This window comes from Marmota flaviventris, chromosome 3 (assembly GCF_047511675.1).
Source record: "Marmota flaviventris isolate mMarFla1 chromosome 3, mMarFla1.hap1, whole genome shotgun sequence".
Classification (NCBI taxonomy): Eukaryota; Metazoa; Chordata; class Mammalia; order Rodentia; family Sciuridae; genus Marmota; species Marmota flaviventris.
The window spans coordinates 45,329,569-45,353,744 of NC_092500.1; the positions used below are offsets into that span (position 1 = coordinate 45,329,569).

At 34.5% G+C, this 24,176-nt stretch overlaps 1 protein-coding gene across 1 annotated transcript in view; it reads right to left on the bottom strand.

Moving 5' to 3' along the window:
* Positions 1-24,176, bottom strand: part of Trhde (thyrotropin releasing hormone degrading enzyme) — a 362,149-nt gene that overhangs the window by 148,089 nt on the left and 189,884 nt on the right. The window contains exon 6 of the mRNA XM_027929374.2: positions 921-1,058. Coding sequence (XP_027785175.2) covers positions 921-1,058 — 138 coding nt within the window. The remainder of the gene's footprint in view (positions 1-920; positions 1,059-24,176) is intronic.

The window sequence follows — 24,176 nt, forward strand, 5'->3', positions numbered from 1 at the left end:
ATCATTGAGACAGTCATTATTAGAGTACAAAATCAAATATCCAAATTACCATACTAAGGACTTTTGTAAATTATTGTTCTACCTCTAGTTATCAAATGCAAATATATTTTATACAAAAAAATAATAGTAATGTTTTTCAAAAACCTTAAAACATTATTGAATCAATAAAAGAACATTGCAAATTCCAATAGATGTAGTCTACACTAAAGATGACAGCAGATTTTAGCTGTATTTTAACTACTAAGTAGCTAGTAAGAGATGCACATCCTCATCTTAAAATTAGAATAACAGGGATAGACATATGAGGGCAAATCCTAATCAAAGCAATAGTGGTAAAAAATATAGAGTGCCTTAATTTTACATCTAGTTAATGGTCCAAATTTCATTTTAGGCATTCTAAGTCTAGTCTTCAAAAGTTAATTTATTACACAATATTATTCAGGAATCAAGCTTAATTCCCAAAATATCCCTTAAGTAATTTGTATGAAATGCACGAGTCATGGCACTGCCTATATCCATTTGCATTACTCAATCAAAATAAATAAGTATTTAAGGGGCATTGATGAACGGCACGTTGTCACTAGACAGGTCAATTCTCTTATTAATAATAATAAAAACTGACATTCACATAACACCATTTGCACAGCAATTTTCATACTCAGTCTCCAAATATTTAGGCATTAATACTACCAATATTTCTGTGCATTATTTGGCAAACATTCTTCTCCATTTTCCTAATTTTTCAAGGAAAGCCCTAACTCATAAAATGACACGAACCTAGTGACTCTGTGTTTACTAAATCACAATCCATTTCTTTCTGCAAGGAAGAAGAAAAAATATATAATACATCTAGCATGAAATAGTTTGGCTACCCAACTAATGAAATATCCAATTGGCACCTGGGTCTTATCTATTCCCACCTTTTTATATGCGATCCAGTCAAACACCCTGTCAATATCTGTTGCCCGTAGCACTTCCTGGGATACAGGATGGGAACTGGCCAAACCATCAAGCAGCATCACTTCATGCAGAACATCTGTCAGAAACCTCTGTTTTTCCTGCAATACAGTAGATGGAACAATATCATAGGTGATTCATGTTTATGACAGATTGCGAGACAACATGGACAGAGTGTGTCATTTAATTGATGATGCTCATCAGTCTTACATGGTAAGACTCAAATCTAAAAGGAACTCAGTAAATAAAACACTGCCCTTAAGGTACTTTAAAACAAAGGTGGATGATTTGAGCATAACATGAAATAAAATCAATGGACTACGATATGCCCTTAAGAGATAGAAACAGTGGACTGGGAATTTATCAGTGGTTAAAGCAAATTTGGAAAGTGCACACATATGAAAATGATATGATACAGGCTTTTTGTGCATTCTACTGGGTCAAGATTATAATTCCAGCCATAAATAACCTTCTTAGGTAAGTTCAATATAAAAACACATTTTGCCATTTAGATCATTTATTTCTAGTCCCATCAGAATAAACAGCTCATTCTCTACCTACTACTCACTCCCACTACACACATTGGTCTCTGAAAGAAATTCAGGAGACCACATGATAAAAGGCACTATTGACATCAAACTATAATACCTGTTAATGTATATCTGAATTCAGAATAATGGACATAAAGTGGAAATCAATAAGTATCAATAATCCATTATGATGAAGTAGTGAAAACAGACAAAATCGTAAGACTTCTATTCTCTGCAACTTGACCTATTAGTATTTGCTCTAATAAAATCAGATTTTTAAGTGAGAAATAAACTGTAAAGAGAAGATACCTCTTTGTTGTTTTGTTTTAAGAAAGTTGGCTTTAAAGAAACACCTTGAGTTTTGTTAATAAATATGCTGGCTCCATTAGTCTTCCTGGCCTCCTGCCTTCATTGATGGAGGAGGGAAAGAAAAAAGAAGTTGCAGGAGATAATAAGGGCTAAATAGCCCCTAGCTAGTTGGGACCTGAGGAGTATCATTACAGAGATTAAAGACTCCAGTGCTTAAATTGCTGGACCTAATTCTGAACTGATTCCTGAAGCCTCCTAGTTTTGAGATAGCAGATAAACAGCATGTTATTTAGGAGTGAGTTGTTATTTCAAGCTGAGAGTACACCAATCCTGAACTTAAAGAAATGGAAGCAGAGAATGAATAGGTTAAGGAAAGAACAGTTAGTCTGGCTCAAAAGAAACATTTTTTGTTCATCTTTACTTGCTCAATGATTTAGTATTTTTAAGTAATAATTTAATTAATTAGCCAACTCTCTTTTGAAAGGCTTATTTTCTAGTAGCTCAGATTTTTAATTTTCTATTGCCCATATATCTAATTTTTTCAGCCTTCTTTTGTTCTAAGAATTTCTCAGCAATAGTCTATGCTCCATCAAAGAGTTTACAATGATAGAACCAAACCATATTCTGAGACCCAGAGGGCTGCTCCAGACCCCAGGAGGCCACAGTGACAAGGTCAAGCTTAGCCTGAGTTAAGTGACAAACATGACACGGCATGTATGGATTTCTTCTTGAATTATTTCCTCACTCAAGACAAATTAAGGAAAGAAGAATTGGACCCAATGATTTAAATTTTTTAAATTACTATGATTGATGTATACAATGTTTATTTTAAGTCCGCTAAAAAGCAACATTAAGATCTTATACAAACAGCCTGGACTTAGCCAATAAGGGCAAAGCATGTAACAATTCCAAAATGAAAATTTAAATGTTATTTTTAAGTGGTTGTCCAATCCAGTTACTCATTCAATTTTAAAATACACCTTAAAACTATCTCTTATTAGAATTAGAGGGAAAATCATGAAATGGGTAATGATACTTCAACTTGACCAATGAATACTTTGGTTTCTAAAGTACCAATTAAAGGTGTGATTCCATTCTAAAGTTAAAATAATATTCAACTCTTTAAAGAGTAATTGCCTGATTCATGTCACTCAAATTTCTAATCTAAAACCAAATGCAAAATGATGCTTTATTGGAATCTTAATTTTTAATATTTAGCAACAATAAATACATGTTGACCAATATTAAAACTTAATAAGTATATCTTTGATTTGCTATGGATATGAGTTTTAAGTGGTATAAAATAAATGGCTATATGATCTTAAAGATGAAATCTAAACTAAATTTCAAAGAGAAAACTTGTTAAAGGAGATACAAATTATTTATAAAATATTGTTTCATGCTTCTTTCTGGGTAAAACAAACCTTTGCCTAGCTAATAAAATTTATTTTTTTTTTTTCATTTTCGTTGTGCTGTCTACGATCTTTAGTTAATAGAATTTCAATAAATAGATTTTAACTTTAGTAGGGTTAAGTCATTAGTAAAACATCCATCTTCTACCTTGCTGGGGAGAAATGGTAGTGCATAATAGAGAAATGCTAACATGCATAAAGAGTTTGGCGGGGCAGAGGGACTGGAAGCACTCACAAAGCACAGAAGACAGAATACTTAAATTGAGAAGGAAAAAAAGAAAATTCTAGCCAGAGGCAAGCCCAATTTAACAGAACTACAAAGAGCTTCCAGGAGTGAAGGTACTAATTTTTTTATAAAAACCTGCTTCCCTATAAAATAAGAGATGATCTTAGCTTGTCAGTCCTGGGCTACAAACCTCATCATCATCAAAATCAAGCAGTGCAAAAACTACCAAGTATTGATTAATTACCTACTGTTTATCAGGAACTTTAAGAGTCTAAAAATGAAGGAAAAGAAATCCTAGCTCCAATGTTAGAGAAGAGATAAAACAAAACAGTTGGCCACAGAGAGTGAAATAATAGTTTTCTCACACGGACTAGAAGTGCTAAAGGGATTTTCAGAAACACAATACTCTAAATAGAATTACTTATGGACAGTTTATTGGAAGAGGTAGAATTTGATCTGACCCTTGAAGGAACTTTGAAGTTTAGTGTGTGGTATGGTGTGCGTGCGTGCGTGTGTGTGTGTGTGTGTGTGTGTGTATTTTCACTTTTTATTAGTTCCTTTTAATTATACATAATATTAAGGTTCTTTTCAACAGAATTAGACAAGCATAGAATAGAATTTGCTCTAATTCAGTCCTCAGTACTTCCTTTTTCTCTTCTATTCTCCCTCCCCCATTCCCCTTCCTCTAATCTACTGATCTTTCTGCTATTTATTTATAGTGTGTTTTTTTTTAATTAGTGCCTTGTGGATATACATGAAAGTGGGATTCACTGTGGTATATTCATATATGTGAATAGGAAAGTTTGGTGAGATTCATTTCACCATTCTTCTCTTTTCTTATCATTACTCCCTCCCCCTCAATCCCCATCCTCCTGTACTGACCTCTCTTCTATTTCATGGAATCCCACCCCCTATCACCTTTACTTTTTTTTTTTTCCTTCCTTTTTGGTCTAGCTTCCACATATCAAAGAAAATATTTAACCTTTGACTTTTGGGGACTGGCTTATTTCACTTAGCCTGATGGTCTCAAGTTCTATCCATTTATTGGCAAACGCCATAATTTCATTCTTTATTGCTGAGTAAAACTCCATTGTGTGTGTATATCACATTTTCTTTTTCCATTCATCTATAGAGTAATACCTAGTTTGGTTCCATAGCTTGGCTACTTTGAATTGTGCTGCTATCAACACTGATGTGACTGCATCGCTATAGCATGCTGGTTTTAGATCTTCTGGGTATACATTGAGGAGTGGAATCACTGGGTCATATGATGGTTCCATTCCTCATTTTTTCAGGAATATCCATAGTGTTTTCCAGAGTGTTGGCACCAATTTGCAGTCCCACCAATAATGTATGAGTGCTCTTTTTCTCCCACAATCTTGCCAACATTTATTATTGCATTCTTGATATTGCCATCTGACTCTTAACTCCAAATTTTAAGGTCATCCTGATCAGTGATCTACCACTTTCAAAAATTAGCACAGTAAAACAAAATAAATAACCTTAAAATCTGTTTGAAAGAGATCCAGCTAGGCATGGTGGCACATGCCTGTAATACCAGCAACTCTGGAGGCTGAGACAAGAGGATCACAAGTTGCAGGCCAGGCTCAGAGAGACTTGTCTCAAAATTAAAATAATAAGAACAAAAGGGATTGTAGTTCAGTGGTAAAGTGCCCTGGATTCAATAACCAATATTAAGACCAGTAATAATAATTAATAATAATAATAATAACAACAACAACAAAATAAATAAAAGTAGTTCAATATTAACAGTAACCTACCACCTTAACATACACACAGGATAGTGTTGTTTCATATGTGTTTTCATTTACCCACTTACAATAATATCAAATGTATCAGTTTGTTTTCAATTTTTTTCAAAAAAAATACTCCATTTGCATTTTTGGAGAAATGCTTAAAGGCATTTTGGAAAAATAAAGAAAATGAGAGTAAATATGCAGAGTTGATAATGAATATCATAAAGCCATTATTTCATTTACTCATTTTATATATATAATATATATTATAATTATCATATTATAACATATAATATGATAGTAATATATTTATGGTGAACATTCAACAACTAGTATAAATATAAATATATATATATAATTCCTATTATATTCCAGATATGGTGCTACACTGGGGAATAAGTATATGACTACAACCTAGTTCGTAACCTTAAAGATCTCAAGAATAGAAGATAAAGACTGATAAATAGCAAACTGTATTAGAATATGATGGATGCTACAAAACACAGAGGAGGAAATGATTAATTAGTTCAGAAAGGCTTCACAGAGGAGGTGACATTAAAGTGAACTGTTGAAGGATGAGGGTTTACTCAGATGAATGGAGGAAGCACCTATAAAAGGGCACATCCAAGACAGAGGAAACATGCAAAAACAGCCACTCTGTTTGAATCCTCAATTATCAGGTTGAAGAGCTTGGTCTTAATAAATGGGCAGTAGCAAGCATAATGACATAATGAAAGTAGTATCTTAGGAAAATTGCCTTATCTGTGTTGTACAGGATGGCTTGATGTATGCAGAGCCAGGAGACAGGAAGTGACTATTGTACTGAGGGATTATGGTGTTGGTGTATTAAAATAAGGTGTTGCTGAATGACAGCTGGATCTGAGAGATCAACAAGTCTATGCTTTTTGTCTTGGTCCCTTGGCTTCATGGGGAGGAAATACTGAGAAATAACTATATGGCTTTTAGAGTTGATGGAATTTTAAATTTAAAAGGTGGGGAAATATTGACAGAAAATGGGGGAGTGGAAAAGGTGTGATTTGGTGGACAAGCTAAAAAATCAGTTTTAGACATGCTGCAAGGAAAGTGACAGCACATGTGCAAAAACGGATGTGCTATGGACAACTGGAAGTAAAAGCTTGGGTTTAAGGTAAGAGACAAGTTTTAAACCTCCTTTGGCAATGCATAAGCATTTGTATGGAAATATAAATGAAGTCTCAGAAGAAGACTTCTTAAAAAATCATGTTTATAATTTTGGCATTTCATATATCAGCATATAACAGTATATGTGAAGGAAGTTAAGCATTCTTATCACATCATTAAATAAATCTGAGAAGTTATATTCCCTGATGTCTCATGATGGCTTCTGCCTGAAGCAATCCATCTGAGGGGTTAAAAGATGAGGAGTATGGATAGAGATGTGGACATGTTCTTATAGGGAGGCTGACTGGTTTCAGTGAATAGCAATACCAAGCAGATATTTTGTGTCATCAGAAAAGAATGACAAAAATAAGTCAGAGAGTAATGTGAATCAAGATCAAAGACAGATACATCAAACCAGAGACAAGGAGGATGAGAGCCAAGACTGAACCAATTCAAGTAATGGTGAAGTCTTCCTGGGCATGGAGAAAGTAGGAAAAATATCCCAAGGCGGACCTGGGTTACATCAGAGCAGTCACAGGACTCAGTTAATTTTCTAGGAGGATGGATCTGAACATAAACAGCCCTTCTGGTATTCCTAGGAGACAAGACAGGCACACGGCTGCAACCCTGATGAAACATCCCTTGACTGGAAGAAACATACCTGCCACTCACTAGAAGATGACCTTGAGCAAGGTCATCTCAGACCTCAGCACCCTCATTTGTAAACATATGTGGTTGTGAAGATTAAATAAGTGGATTAGTTCTGCATACAGTTATTAAGCTCCTGCTATGTCCCAGATGACATGCCTAGTTCTGAGGACAGAGAGATACAGGCAAGGGTCCTACATTCCAAGACTTCAGAATTGGAGAAGGAGAGACAAAGATGAAAGCAAATATTAAAACATGAGCTGCTATATATAAAAAGAGAAGCAGGTTCAGGATATAGTGTGACTACACCCAGAGGGCTATGATTTGTTCTGCCTGAGGGAGGGCAGGAAAAGCTTTTGAGGTGATAGTTTAAATTGAATTTTAAGGTTGATTTGAGTTTTTGAGAAAGAAATGGCAGAAAAGGATATTTTGGACAGAGGGGGAAAAGTGGGAAATGTCGTGGAGACCTTTCAGCATGGTTTCTTAGGGGGCCTACAGAGTTCTGTGTGGCAAAAAGCAGAGAATGAATTACTAGTGATGATCACAGAGGGAGACAGACAAGAACAAAAGCATCAAAGACTGATGACAAGTTAAGAAGCTGGAGTGAGGAAGTGAGATCATCAGACCTGCACTCGGAGAGTAAGTCTGAATAAATAATGATAAAGGGGACAGGCAGTGATGAGCAACCAGAGACAGAGAAATGGGACAATATTGTATAATTGTGAACAAATAGTACACAATGTGGCCTAAATCTTTGTGATCACAAAATAACACACTAATTACTTCTCTAAAATTGAGTTCAATTTTGTGGTGACCAATGGTGAACAGACAGAGCACTTACTTTGGAATCCCAAGATGTATAAATTAAATATGGATATAAACATAAATACAGATGCAGGTACAGACTTATATTAAGATGTGCATAAATGTATCCAAACAGATGCAAGGATTTTTTTCAGTATTTTCATTCATTTAAGTAATGTCTTAATATAGTTTTATGTTCACAATATTCTCTTGAATAGACATAAAGATTTTTCTAATCTTTGAACCCAAACCAGTACAAATGTCTGACTGAAATAAATTGAACAATCCAATCTAATTCCATCTGTTTATTACCTATTTCATATATGGGAATCCTGTGTTAGATCCCAGGGAAACACAACTGAGACACAATGCTTATATATAAGTAGCTCCTTGACAGTGTGGACAACATATGTGATCCACTCATTAATGCCACATGATGGTGGATATTAACTTCAATAGAACTATGGGAGTAGAGATTAACATGATTTCAGTGTCCATTAGCCATCCATCATAAAGAGAAGTAAGATATGTCACTTGCATTTTATCTGTCTAAAAACCTATACTATCATGTGATAAAGACCTTTAAAATTCTATGTGCTAAACAAAATGTCACATGAATCCACTCTAGACTGAACCCCTTTGCTGATAGGAGGCTAGAACAAGGGATACAGGTATGCCTAGCATGGCATAGCTAGAATTTTATTCTTGTTTCTCCTGAACTATTCCAATCATGACAGGTTACAGCAGATGAATATGATCAAGAATTCAAACAACAAAAGTAAATATATTGGAGGATAATATCCACAAGGCTTTATTTATGTGAAATGGTAGCACTGTGAAGCTGAAATTTTCAAATTTTGTAATCCTATAATGGAAGGCAATATTTATGAAAATTAGAAATTATACTTCAAATTCCCTACAATAATAAAAGAACTTTATTCTACAAATTTTATATCATCTGCCTACTTTTTACAAAGTTCTAAAATGCCCCAAAGTATTTTAAGCTTTCCAGTTGAAATGTAGCTAGATTTCCTGGCAAAAAATTATATCATCATTTGACTGAGTAGTTAATATTTTATATACAACTAAATCATACCAATAGAAGAAATAAGAGTAAAAACAAATGCTTTCATATAGCAATATGCTTCAAAATTAATGTTTCAAAATGTCATGTTTAAAATACACATGCCCAAGACATTAATAATGATTTCCATGTGTAGCTTGTTAAAATAGTTCATTTACAAATTAAAGTCAAGCTTGTGCAAAAATACATATACATAGTAGGCACTGAAGAACAATTTTAAAAGGAATCACCATGAATGTCTACAATGAAACAAGTGCTGAACTGAAAAGTTTACCTCTGTTTTTATTTACATAACCTTTCACAGAAGGTGTTACATAAACACAAGCCTCCAGGTACCAGCCAGATCTCTATTGATACAACTTTATTCCTGAGTTTAGAAAACTTGAACTAAGTAACTGAACTAATGTGTACCATATGTTCTTACTTCTTTCAACTATCACCACTTGTCATCCACTGCCAAAACACAAGTTCTCTAAGAAACCTTAATCAATGCATAAACTAAAAGGCAATTATATTTCTATAGGAATATCTTGGATGATTTTATAAGCCTCATAATCCTAGATAACCCCTGCACGTGTCTTTGTAGAGCCAAGATACTCTCATCAATCATAACTTAGAGAAAGTGGGCTAAACTGTGAGTCTCTTCAGTGACTCATCCTTCTTCTGCCTGATGTTGTGTTTTTAATATCCAAGCTGAATGTGTCATGTCACATATTATCCAAGATGTGGCAAGTCAAGAGAAAATGCTAAGATGGAACACAAAGCATACTGCACTACATACAACAACATTATGAACCCTGTGCAGACTGAATCAAGAACCTTAAAGATATGGCAACACTGACGTGGTTGAAGTTACCGTCACTCATATTTTCATTAATTATGGTAATCCTGGCTCTTACAGAATAATCATGAATGCACTCCACATGTCAATCACAGTCATAATCACAAACAGGTTGTCTAATTATGTAGCTCATGCTGATTCTAGTAGCCCCACAAAATGATTGTAAATAATCTAATTCTCCCATACTCTCCCTCCCTACCCCACTATAAGTCAACCTCCTTATGTCAAGAAAACATTCGACATTTGTTTTTTTGGGATTGGCTAACTTCACTTAGCATTAAATTAATTCTAGATAGGGAAGACGGGTGGGCGGGACAGGGAGAGGGCAGGAGATTAGCAAGGATGATGGAATGTGATGGATATCACTACACAAAGTACATGTATGAAGACTTGAATTGGGTGTCAACACATTTTCTATACAAATAGAGATATGAAAAATTGTGGTGTATATGTGTATTAAAAATTGTAATGCAAAAAAGTACATATATAAAGGCATAAATTGGCATGAACATACTTCATATACAGAGATATGAAAAATTGTGCTCTATATGTGTAATAAGAATTGTAATGCATTCCACTGATGTCGTTTATATAAAACAAATAAATACATAGAATCAATAAAAGATAAAAAAATAAAAAAATTATTGTAAATATCCATATATACCATGTGCTTTCATATAAACTACTTAAAACATGCAAGTCATTTCGCTTCTCTTTATATTTGTAGATTTCTTAACATCTTTCCCTGTATTTTCTTTCACTTCTCCAATGTAGTTTCATATATTTCTACCCTAATTTCTAATATAATCCATTTCCTTTTAATGTTTTCATTAGTGTATTATAGTTATAGATACTAGTGGGGTTTATTTTTACATAATCATACATGCGTGGAATATAATTTGCTCTATTTCAATCCCCAGTACTTTCTCTTTCCCTCCAATTCTCCCTCCCTCTGTTCTCCTTCTTCTACTCTACTCGTTTTCTTTCTACTTATTTTTTTTTCAATTGGTGCTTTACAGTTATACATAAAGGTGAAATCCAACGTGGTTTATTCATATACATACATAGCATAATTTAGGGTCAATTTCATTCCACAGTCCCCCCTTTCTCATCCCTCCTCATTCCCCCTCTGTCCCCTTCCTCCATTGCACTGACCGCCTACTTTCATGGGATACCCACTCTGCCTTTATTTTCAGTATTTTATTCTAGCCTCTGCATATGAGAAAATATCCAATCCTTAATTTTCTGAGTCTGCCTTATTTCACTTATTATGATTAGTTCCTCTATCCCTTTATCAGCCAATGTCTTAATTTCTAATATAATCTACTTCTAATCTCAAGATACTTTTTACTTCAATGAATGAATTCCCAATATCAACACAGAAACTATTATAATATTTCATAAATGATCTGGTAACTTTTGTTTCATAATGTTTGTTAATTTGGGGCCAGATACTTAATACTGAACAATTAATATATGTTACACTTTGGGTTGACTGCTGAAGAATGATGTGAGATAATAGTCCTTAGCCTGATGCAGCCTTCCATCCAGAGAAGGTGACTATCTTCTTCTCCTTTACTAGCTACCATGAACTGATTCCTGCTTTTCCACAGAATCAGGATCCTACCCATAGATGGTAAGTTTCTGTGAGATAAAACTGCTTTTATCTTTTCAATAACCCTCTCTCTGCTTTGGCAATAAGAACAATTTCCTCTATTGCTCTGCTTAACTTTTTGACAAGTTAATAAGACATTTTAATAAAGTCAAATTTGCCAATCAAAATTTTAAAAGATACACATTTATTTCTCACATCCATCACAAGCAGTCTCCAATATTTAAAGACACAAATAATAGACTCCTTTAATACTTGACTGATGATGTAATTCAGAGGAGTTTAAAATGCATATTGACTAATAATTTCAAACAGATTTTATTTTTTAAATTCTAATGGAAACTCTCATAACATTCAGGTCTGGAAGAATTCCAAGGATGAGCTAATCAACTCCCAAAAGTTATTAACATGGCCTCAAGTGGCTAATTCACTGTATGTTATTTGAATTTGTGAAATAAATAATAATTCAAATGACCTTAATTCTGTAACAAAATTCCTATTAAGTTGATGAATGGATTCCATTAAATATCACATTTGTTTTTATAATTTAGCTTTGATATTTAGTCATACAGATGGTCAGTTCATCAAACAAACTAATCTGGTAAAAACTTTACACTTGTCAGATCATCTTTATCTTTCCAATGAAGATAAGAAGCGTTGTTTTTTTTTTTTAATTTGAAAGATTTACTAAACCATATAGAAAGACCTCTCCAGGTCATATGGAACACTGAAGGACAAGAAAGTTAATCAATTTGGACACTCTATATTACTGCATTCAAAGTAAACTATAATAATGTTAAATAATAAAATGTTTGTATAATTATCAGGGAAAATCTTCACTATTTAGAATAGTGCAACAAAATTCAGCATTAGCAATCCATTTATAACGTGCAAAAGTGTTTAAGTATTAACATCCCAAACTCATTCAGAAAGGAAATAGGTATCTCCAGAAGTACCATGGGAAAGCAATTTGGTTGCTCTCACTGATTTTTTAATATATGACTCACAATATGCTTCATTGGAAGACAATAGTTGAACTTTTAAAATAATACCATTACATTTAAGTATCTAACAGTAACACTAATACTGGCAAAAATGATAGAAAAAAATGAAATTTCTTTGATTCTTAAAACTACCCTCCAACAGTGGCAGCATGAGTATTTCAGGCATATTTGACAATGGAGTGAAAAATTACACAGCTATTAAGTAACAGAAAGCCAAAAAATTAACTCTCGGGATGAGTAGAAAAGAGGAGTTGAGCTTCATTCTGGGAAAACTAAAAGTGACATTATTCTGATAAAAACAATCAAACTAAATTGGTAAATGGATCTGATGGGCTTCGAGGGCATGGGTATTTTGTCCTCATCTAAGTGGTCCCCATCCCTAACAGAAAAACTAGCAAAAAATGGACATCCAATAAATGTTAAATAGTTGACAATGAACAAGTCAATAGAGATTAATCCCTGGAGATAACTGGGACAAAAGTCACAAGCACAGTACTTAGCAACAAATGGAAAAATATTATTTTGTTGTGAAAAGCCAAATATTTTCAAGCCTGGGAAGTGCCATAACCTGTCAGCTCTCAAAAGAAATCAAAGGTTTCAAGAAAAGCTCCTTGCTGTCTTACAAGCAGGGCAACGAACTGGGTGTAAGAGATTCTCTTAGTTTTTAATTGTCTTCATAAATAGTGGATCAGGTTGCAACCACTTGACATTGGACCATCCATCTAAATTTGGTTTGTCTTTCATTAAACAACTTAGAAATATTATTTAGATGAAATAATATTTAAATGAAAACACACCATCCTACTAAGACCCCTCCCATTACAACAAAAGAACAGAAATCTGCTTTTCAAAGTGCATACCTATCTTCCCAGCACACCTGTGTAGTTTAGAGGATGAAGCAGGACTTAAAAGCAGAATTTATCTGAGGAGAAAGATAGTCAACATCTGAATAAAGGGAATGGCTATTATAACTAAGTAAATCTGTACAAACATTGTAGAACATATTTGAGCCATGTAGTATAAAAATGATAATTAATAGCTAAATGCCCTTATTATTCCATGCTTTGGCTAATCCTCTGAGACTTACTGGGCCACATTTTATTTTCCAGATGTCTCTATGAATACAAAGACTCTAACAAGGTCATGGCTTTGTGTTTTTGAGCTACTTCACAAACAAAATAACTGCTGACCAGGGCATGGTTGGTCAGCTAAAGCCAAAAGAAAAAAGAAAAGAAAAATTCCAAACTTTCCCATACTGAAACCATCACATTAAAGATAAAATAGAGTGTATTTAAGAAACTGATATAACAGCAGTTCCCTACTAATATTACCATGAGGTTTATTCCATAGAAATTAACACAACAAATGGCTCATTTTGGGTGCTTGTTAAATCTTTGACTGAGATAAATAGAATGAATGAAATGTATGAATGAGTTGAAAGGCAAAAAGCGGTAGCAGTACAGCAAACTAATTTATACAAAATTATTGAGCTAGTAGGCTGTTAGCAGCACTTAAGAACTGCATCACTGAACTATAAATAAAATCTGGAGAAGAGAAAATAAAATGATTAAAGGAATTAATTGGACACAGGTGTTCCTGAAGCAGGTTCCCAGGGAGAGAAAGCATTGCTACATATCTTCATTTTTAAAGGCCAATATGACACAAACTGACAAAAATAAGACTCCAATCACTAGAATTTTGTTTCATCAATCCCAGAAAGAGATAAAAAGCCAAAGATATAAAACTGTTCAAAAGGGGCTTACTTAAATTTGTGAATGGTGGATCCATGGAGGTTATTCAGCTCAGTGTCAAAATCTGTTCTGCCCACAATTTTTTTGGGGGGGATTCATGGCTGAGGAGAGCTGCCTGAATGGTAGGCTGAATAGTAGTCTAGTCAATATGAGACTCCTTAGCCTCGAGAAAAAAGACAATAGAGAAGCTGTACACTCTCCAGGTGCTCAGCAGAATGTCTTAATTCTCTTTCACTGTGAGTTAACATACGTAAAGTGCTTGTTGATACACAGGAAACGCTGCGTGGGCTGTATTATCACCCCTGGTCCAGGAGCAACTGAGGCAATAGCTTCATCAATCTCAAGATTATCTTTTCATATTTTCTCTACCCAGAAAGCTCTTTTGCAAGATTCCATTTGATCACTTGAACTCACAACTTTCATTTCTGACATTCTTGTCTAGTGACATCTGAACAGTATTACAGTAACCTTGACGAAAAGCGGGGAAAAAGCCTCATAAAGTGTTATGGACTGAGACAGTCACTCCTTGCCTAGAAATGAGTTGTGTTCTAATGTCTTTTAAAACATATAGCTGTCTGGTTAAGGATGATTAATAATTTAGAAACTAATGAATTATTCTTGAGTTGCCCTCGGAGTCCCCAGCTTTGGTTGTGTTCATGTTAGGGGCTTTGCAAAGCAAATTCGTCTTTACCTGGGAAAATGCTGAATAATATCAGATGCTGCACAATTCATATATTATGGGAAGATAACATTTTTACCAGGGGCAGTGGAATGGACAGATAAACTAGTAGTGTGATCTGTTATGGCCAATATTATATTTGAGAACAAAGATGCCTAAGAGAACATTTTATCATTTTGGTATAATTTTTGGCATTATAAATTTGGGGGTTTATCAAGTGACATATGACAATTTCTTAGCAAGCTGAAATATTCTGCTTACAAACAGCGTTTACTTAAAAGGGGAAAGAATAAGCTGGTTTCCCCTGCAATATTTCTAGACATGAGAAAGGACAGCCCTGCATTATTGCTGGGCTTCAGATTCATTAGTAGTTTTCTTCTTCGAAAACATCTAATCCTATAAATTTGAAATTCCTAAGGAAATGTAGAAAGACCTTGACACCATGCAAATCCAAACACAGTCTTCAGAAGCAATGCTTTATTCCCCAGGGAATGCTCATTTATCTTTTATCTCTGGTTTAAAGTATACAAACCCTGAAACAATGTCTTTCTAAACAAAATGACTTTGCTTTTAAAAAATCATCCGTTAAGAACAAGTACGAAATTTTCAATTTGCTGCTGTGTTTTAAATTTTAAAAACCAATATAGGAAAAAAAATGATGTAATGCAACTAAAAAAAATCCCAAATACTTACCTGAATATAGAAATATATGTGAATATATATGAATACTAATAAATTTTCATGTTTTCTCTTCCCTTTCTAAACATACATGACTTAGCAAGACAGCTATTCTTCCAAAATGAGACTTAGCACGTCTTGATAACATTGAAGCTCCTTAAAAGATTCCTTTTCCAAAGCAACTGAAAAACCAGTCTTGACTCTTATTTTTTTTATTACAAAAAGTTACAAAAGTATGAATGCATTCAATATTCTTCATTTATAGCTTAAATTTAAAAATGTATTTGTGTCATTAACTTCTACATCAGTTAATATACTTCAACAATTAACAGATGATAGTTGGACCTAACTTATTCTTCTTTCTAATAGATGCCCTTAAAGGGGCACTAACAAAAAATATTTTATTAGAAAGTACAAGAGTTAGTCCTCAAAGGAGGAAAACATTAACACAATTTGTTATTGTTTTAGCTGCACTGAGGGCAATTTTAATGTGATAGTGTAACAGATGCAGCTGCTGTTTTAACAAAGATTACTCGCTAAAAATTCTTAATATCTCTTCATTTTGATTAGAATCCAAGTCTCAGCTCATTGCTTTTGGATTATCCTAATTTGTACTCGCTTTGAGTTCCAGTCTAATCCTCAAGATGCAGGATATCAGGGCACATCAGGACACATCAGGATTCCTCCTGCACTTTTTCTGAGTGCAGATATGAAACTTCAGACGCTTTCCTTTAATGGCATTAGCTGCTGTTCTCACTGCAGCTCTTGCTTCTTTGTACTTTCTTTGTCTTTGCTACAAGTCCATTATCTACCAACACCAAAAACTGCTCTAACCAATAATGTTAAGGGAAAAGTGGCCCTTTCTCCCAGAATAGGGAGCTAGAGTTCCCCATTCCCTCTTCAATGGGAAAGAAAAATATCCTCTAAAAAAAAAGTCTATGCTTTCAGTTGGAAAAAAAAAAATGCTTGCAGACTGGGGAGGATAGAAGGGGAAAGGGGAAACACAAAGAAGAGATCCATTTTAAAGGCTGGGACCCCAAGGGACCTAAGAAAGTACTCCTTCTACTGCCCTTCTAGTCACTCACTGTAAATGTCACTTTTAAGCTACTGAGCAGGATCAAATAGACCACAAACCCTTGGGACTAGCCCGAGGAAACCTTTAAAATTTTTCACATTCAATAGGTGAGAGTCATCTGAGAATAAAATATCATCAACCAGTTAAAAACAATCGATCACTTTCTAACTGATTACTTGCAAAGAGTCAGATACTCTATGAAGACTTTGATCTTAACAAACACAACTCTATGGAAAACCAAGAATATAGATACTTACATTTACTTACCATTAAGTATTTACAAAGTAAGATTCAAAATCATTATTTAATTCTCAAATGGCTTATCTCTGGCCCCATAAACAAATATATTTTGATTTTTTTAAGGAATAACCGGCAATAATGCCAATATGCCAACTATTTTTAGAATCCATATTAAATAACTTTGAAAAGTATGTGAAAAAATTTTTGCCTACTGACATCAAATCAAAGATGGACTTAGGAAATGAATAGCTAAACAAGTAAAATATGTACCTAGACCAAATTATTTTCTTTCTACTTTTCTATTTTTGTCTCTTTGAATAGCAGAATGTTTATTATGATTTAGAATGATTAAGCAATGTCTTTACACTTAAACCAGAAAATTTTAACTCAATAACTGTTATTTTAGTTAATCCAACAGTTTCCTCAACTTTTTTGAATAAAAATAAGTTTAATAATTGAGAATGATTTTATTCCAAAAAAATTATATTCTAACACTTTTTGTTAGAGCATATTACCAGTCTAATGGCAGAATTCAGTTTTACTATTTTGTTCCTGCCTATGATAGAGACAATCAAGTATACATCTGTTAAAATTTTAGGAAACATAATTTAAAATATTTGAAGTATTTAACATGGATGACATCTAGTCACATGAATCCCAGGGTTCTTACAAAAATTTAGGGAGAATTTCCAGTCTGAAATTTTTGTCTATGTGTTACTTTGTATAATTCGGCATATAAAATAATGTACAATTTTATCAATGTATAGTGTAAAATAAATTTTAAGTTATTTATTCATTTGAAGTGCTGGGGATGAAACTCAGGGCCTTATGCATGCTAAGCAAGACCTCTATCATTCAGTTATATCCCCAGCCCAATGTTCCTACCATGGGAGGCTCTTTAACATTCCATTCCCTTAATAAAAAAACACACACACACTTACGTTTATTGATCCTCATTATAGAAGCTCTTCTTCACAATGTTATGTTCAGGAGACAGAAGGAGGCACCCACAATACAGACTATGCAAATTCTAATGAAAAACTACACCATATGCTCGGGGGTGTGATGAGGCTTGCATCAGCACTGAATCTATAAATGAGTTCTTCATAGATGCATTGTGCTGTGCACCCTGTTTCTGTATTAAAATTATTTTATTAAGTATTTTTGGGTCCAATGAAATTAATCAAGAGTTGTTGAAAAATAGCATGTTGTGGACCTGCGCAGGACCTAGGCCCACAGTAGGCCCCAGTCCATCCCACCACCCGCTGAAACCCACCTGAGCTCAGGCTTTGGCACAGGACCACATCTTCAGACCAGCAGACCACCACAGGACTTCAGGTCTGGCCCATATCCACCCACACCTACATATGCGGGACCCAGGCCAAGGTAGGTCCAAGTTCGCCATTCGCCCGCACATGGGAGCTCAAGCCTAACCCACTTCCATCTTGGGACACTGCAGACATCGCCATAGCCTTCCCCATGCACTAGACTCTATTTTTTAAAAAAACAGACAGGGCCTAGAAGCAACTGCACCTCAGAGCAGGCATTCCAAAGACAGGGTAAGGCCCACCCTTTCAGCCTCATCTCTGTAAGACATTGCATCCATCTTGGGGCACCTCCACTATTATCTCTAGTTTCCTCAGCTATTGTCGCCACAACTGTTAGTTGCGGTAGCATATATTGGGGGAAACCAGCAGGATCTGGAGGCCCAACATCAAGGTGAGGTACAGACAATCTGCATGGGTACTACAAGAATATAGGGAAGAAACTGTAATATCTTGGATCCACACTGCAAGACACATAGACAACATGAAAAAACAACAGAGTAAAGTGCCCCAAACAAACCAGGACACTACAGTAACAGAACCCATGGACAGTGAAGGTGATAAAATATCAGAGAAGGAGTTCAAAAGGTTCATAATTAAAATGACCTGTGAATTAAAGAATGACCTAAATGAGCAAATACAGGCAAAACTGATCACTCCAAAAAAGAGATAAGAGAGCAAAATACAGGTAGCAAAAGATTACTTCAAGAAAGAGAGAGAGACTCTGAAAAAAAAACCACTCAGAAACCCTTGAAATTAAGGAAACAATAAGCCAAATAAAAAACTCAATAGAAAGCATAACCAACAGACTAGATCACTTGAAAGAAAGAAAGAATATTAGATAATCAAGACAAAATATACAATCTGGAAAATAAAGTTGACCACACATTGAAGACAGTAAGAAACAATGAACAGAACATCCAAGAATTATGGGACAGCATCAAAAGACCAAATCTAAGAGTTATTGGGATAGAGGAAGGCACAGAGTTTCAAACCAAAGGAATGCACAATCTCTTCAATGAGATAATATCAGAAAATTTCCCAAGCATAAAGAAAAAGAGGCTTAAAGGACAGCAAATGTATAAAATTACAACAAGGCACATTATAATGAAAATGCCTAGCATAAAGAATAAAGATTGAATCTTAAAAGCAGAAAGAGAAAGGAATCAGATCACTTACAGAGGGAGACGAATTCATATCTCACTAGATTTTTCAACTCAGACTCTCAAGGCCACAAGATCATGGAACAATATATACCAAGCTCTGAAAGAAAAGGGATGCCAACCAAGAATCTTGTATCCAGCAAAATTAAACTTTAGATTTGATGATGAAATAAAAATGTTCCATGATAAACCAAAGTTAGAAGAATTTACAACTAGAAAGCCTACACAACAGAACATCCTCAGCAAAATATTCCATGCAGAGGAAATAAAAAATAATGATGAAAATCAGCAGAGGAAGGTATTACACGAAAGAAAAAAAATAATAATCAGAGGAGAAACCAAGTCAAGTTAAATACCCAAAATAAACAAAAATGTCTGGGAATACAAATAATGTCTCAATAATAATCCTGAATGTTAATGGCCTAAACTCACTAATCAAAAGACATAGACTAGCAGATTGAATCAAAAAAAAAAAAAAAAAAAAAAGACCCAACAATATGTTACCTCCAAGAAACTCATCTCATAGGAAAAGACATCCACAGACTGAAGGTGAAAGGTTGGGAAAAATCATACCATTCACATGGAATGTGGAAGCAAGCAGGGGTTTCCATCCTCATATCAAATAAAGTAGACATCAAGCTAAAGTTAATCAAAAGGGATAAAGAAGGATACTAGATACTACTGCTCAAGGGAACCATAGACCAACAAGACATAACAACTATAAATATATATGCCCTAAACAATGCAGCATTTATGTTCATCAAACAAACTCTTCATAAGTTCTAGAGTCAAATAGACCAAAACACAATAATTTTGAGTGACTTTAACACAACTCTTTCACCACTGGATAGATCTTCTAAACAAAAGCTGAACAAAGAAACTATAGAACTCAATAAATTAGACTTAACTGACATATATAGAATATTTCATCCTTCAATGAGTGAATACACTTTCTTCTGAGCAGAACATGAATCATTCTCTAAAATAGACCATATATTATGCCACAAAGGAACTCTTAGCAAATATAAAAAAGTAGAGATACTACCCTGCATTATATAAGATCATAATGGAATAAAATTAGAAATCAATGATAAAACAAGAAATAAAAGCTACTCCAACACCTGGAGACTAAATAATATGCTACTGAATGAACAACTGGTTGCAGAAGACTTCAAGAAGGAGATTAAAAATTCTTAGAGGTGAATGAGAACACAGATAAAACATATCAAAATCTCTGGAACATTATGAAGGCAATTGTAAGGAAAGCTCATTGCATGGAATTCATTCCTTAAAAGAAGAAGGAGTCAACAAATAAATGACTTAATATTACATCTCAAAATCCTAGAAAAAGAAAAACAAATCTATACCAAAATCACTAGAAAATAGGAAATAATTAAAATCAGAGTTAAAATCAATGAAATTGAAATAAAATAAACAACTGAAAAAATTGACAAAACAAAAAGTTGGTTCTTTGAAAAAAAATAAATAAAATTGACAGACCCTTAGCTATGCTAACAAAGAGAAGGAGAGAGAAAACTCAAATTATTAACATATGTGATGAAAAAAGAAATATCACAAGAGACACTACAGAAATACAGAAGTAATTAAAAATTATTTTGAAAACTTGTACTCAACAAGTACATGAAAAAATGCTCACCATCTCTAGCTGTCAGAGAAATGCAAATCAAAACCACCCTAAGATACCATCTCACTCCAGTAAGATTGGCAGCCATTATGAAGTCAAACAACAACAAGTGCTGGCGAGGATGTGGGGAAAAGGGTACACTTGTACATTGCTGGTGGGACTGCAGATTGGTGCAGCCAATTTGGAAAGCAGTAAGGAGATTTCTTGGAAAGCTGGGAATGGAGCCACCATTTGACCCAGCTATTCCCCTTCTTGGTCTATTCCCTAAGGACCTAAAAAGAGCATGCTACAGGGACACTGCTACATCGATGTTCATAGCAGCACAGTTCACAATAGCAAGACTGTGGAACCAACCTAGATGCCCTTCAATAGACGAATGGATAAAAAAAAATGTGGCATTTATACACAATGGAGTATTACTCTGCATTAAAAAATGACAAAATCATAGAATTTACAGGGAAATGGATGGCATTAGAGCAGACTATGCTAAGTGAAGCTAGCCAATCCCTAAAAAACAAATGGCAAATGTCTTCTTTGATATAAGGAGAGTAACTAAGATCAGAGTAGGGACGAAGAGCAGGAGAAGAAGATTAACATTTAACAGGGATGAGAGGTGGGAGGGAAAGGGAGAGAGAAGGGAAATTGCATGGTAATGGAAGGAGACCCTCAGGGTTATACAGTGGAGGGGGTAGAGAGAGAGGAGGGGAGGGGAGGGGAGAGGTGGGGAGGGGGGAGGGGGGAGGATGGGAAAGGCAGCGGAGCACAACAGTCACTAGTATGGCAATATGTAAATCAATGGATGTGTAACTGATGTGATTCTGCAATCTGTGTATGGGGTGAAGGTGGGAGTTCATAACCCACTTGAATCAAAGTGTGGAATATGATATGTCAAGAAATTTGTAATGTTTTGAACAACCCACAATAAAAAATTTAAAAAATAAATAAATATGGAGACTTAAAAATAAAAAAAAAAGAAAACTTGTACTCCAACAAAATAGAAAATATCAAAGGCATCGAAAATTTCTAGAGCCATCTGATTTGCCCAAATTGAATCAGGATGATATCACAATTTAAACAGATCAATTTCAAGTGACGAAATAGAAGATGCCATCAGAAGTCTACCATCAAGAAAAGCCCAGGAGCAGATGGATACACAGCTGAGTTTTACAAGACCTTTAAAGAAGAACTAATGCCAATACTCTTCAATTTATTTCAGGAAATAGAAAAATAGGGAGCACATCCAAACACATTTTATGAGGCCAATATCATCCTGATTCCAAAACCAGGCAAAGACACATCAAAAAATAAAAAAGAAAGAAAACTTCAGACCAATATCTCTAATGAACACAGATGCAAAAATTCTCAATAAAATTCTGACAAATCAAATACAAAAACATATCAAAAAGATAGTACACCATGATCAAGTGGGGTTTATCCCAGGGATGCAAGGTTGGTTCAACATATGGAAATCAATAAATGTAATTCATCACATGAATAGACTTAAAGATAAGAACCATATTATCATCTCAATAGATGCAGAAAAAGCATTCAACAAAAAACAGCATCCATATATGCTCAAAAGATTAGAAAAATTAAGGATAACAGGAATATATCTCAACATTGTAAAAGCTATTTATGTAAGCCCCAGGACAACATCATTCTAAATTGAGAAAAATTGAAAGCATGATTCTCTCTAAAATCTGGAACAAGACAGGGATGCACTCTTTCACCACTTCTATTTAACCACTTCTTGAGATACTGGCAAGAGCAACTAGAGAGACAAAAGAAATTAGGTAAAGAAGAACTCAAATTAGCACTATTTGCCAATGTTATGATTCTAAACCTAGAAGACCCAAAAAATTCCACCAGAAAACTTACAGAACTAGTAAATGAATTCAGCAAAGCAGCAGGATACAAAATCAACACCATAAATCAAAGGCATTCCTGTATATCAGTAACAAATCCTCTGAAAGGGAAACAAGAAAAACTACCCCATTTATAATAGCATAAAAAATACTTGATAATCAACTTAACAAAAGAGGTGAAAGACCTGTACAATGAAAATTACAGAATGCTAAAGAAAGAAAACCTTAGAAGATGGAACGATCTACCTTATTCTTGGATAGGCAGAATTAATATTATCAAAATGACCATACTACCAAAAGCACTATACAGATTTAATGCAATTCCAATCAAAATTCCAATTACATTCCTCATAGAAATAGAAAAAGCAGTCGTGAAATTCATGTGGAAAAATAAAAGACCCAGAATAGCTAAAGCAATCCTTAGGAAGAAGAGTGAAGCAGGTAGCATCACTATACCAGACCTTAAACTATACAGAGCAATAGTAACAAAAACAGCATGGCATTGGCACCAATGGTACAGAATAGAGGACACAGAGACTAACCCACAAAATTACAATTATATTAGACAAAGGTGCCAAAAACATTCAGTGGACAAAAGATAGCATCTTCAACAAATGGTGCTGGAAAAACTGGAAATCCATATGCAACAAAATGAAATTAAACCCCTTTCTCTCACCACGCACAAAACTTAATTAAAACGTATCAAGCACCTAGGAATTAAGCCAGAGAGTCTGTGTCTAATAGAAGAAAAAGTAGGTCCTAATCTTCATCATGTGGGATTAGGCCCCAACTTCCTTAATAAGACTCCTATAGTTCAAGAATTAAAACCAAGAATCAATAAATGGGATGGAATCAAATTAAAAAGTATCTTCTCAGCAAAAGAAATAATCTGTGAGCTGAACAGAGAGCCTACATCTTGGGAGCAAATTTTTACCCCTCACACATCAAATAGAGCACTAATATCTAGAATATATAAAGAACTCAAAAATCTTAACACCCCAAAAACAAATAACACCATCAATAAATGGGCCAAGGAACTCAACAGACACACCTCAGAAGAGGATATATAATCAATCAACAAACATGAAAAATGTTCGACATCTCTAGCAATTAGAGAAATGTAAATCAAAACTACTCTAAGATTTCATCTCACTCCAGTCAGAGTGGAGCTATTAAGAATACAAATAACAATAAGTGTTGGTAAGGATGTGGGGGAAAAGGCACACTCATACATTGCTGATAGTACTGCAAATTGGTGCATCCAATATGGAAAGCAGTATGGAGGATCCTTGGAGAACCGGGAATGGAGCCACCATTTGACCCAGCTATCCCACTCCTTGGTCTATACCCCAAAGGACTTAAAAACAGCATAATACAGGGACACAGCCATATCAATGTTTATAGCAGCATAATTCACTATAGCTAAACTGT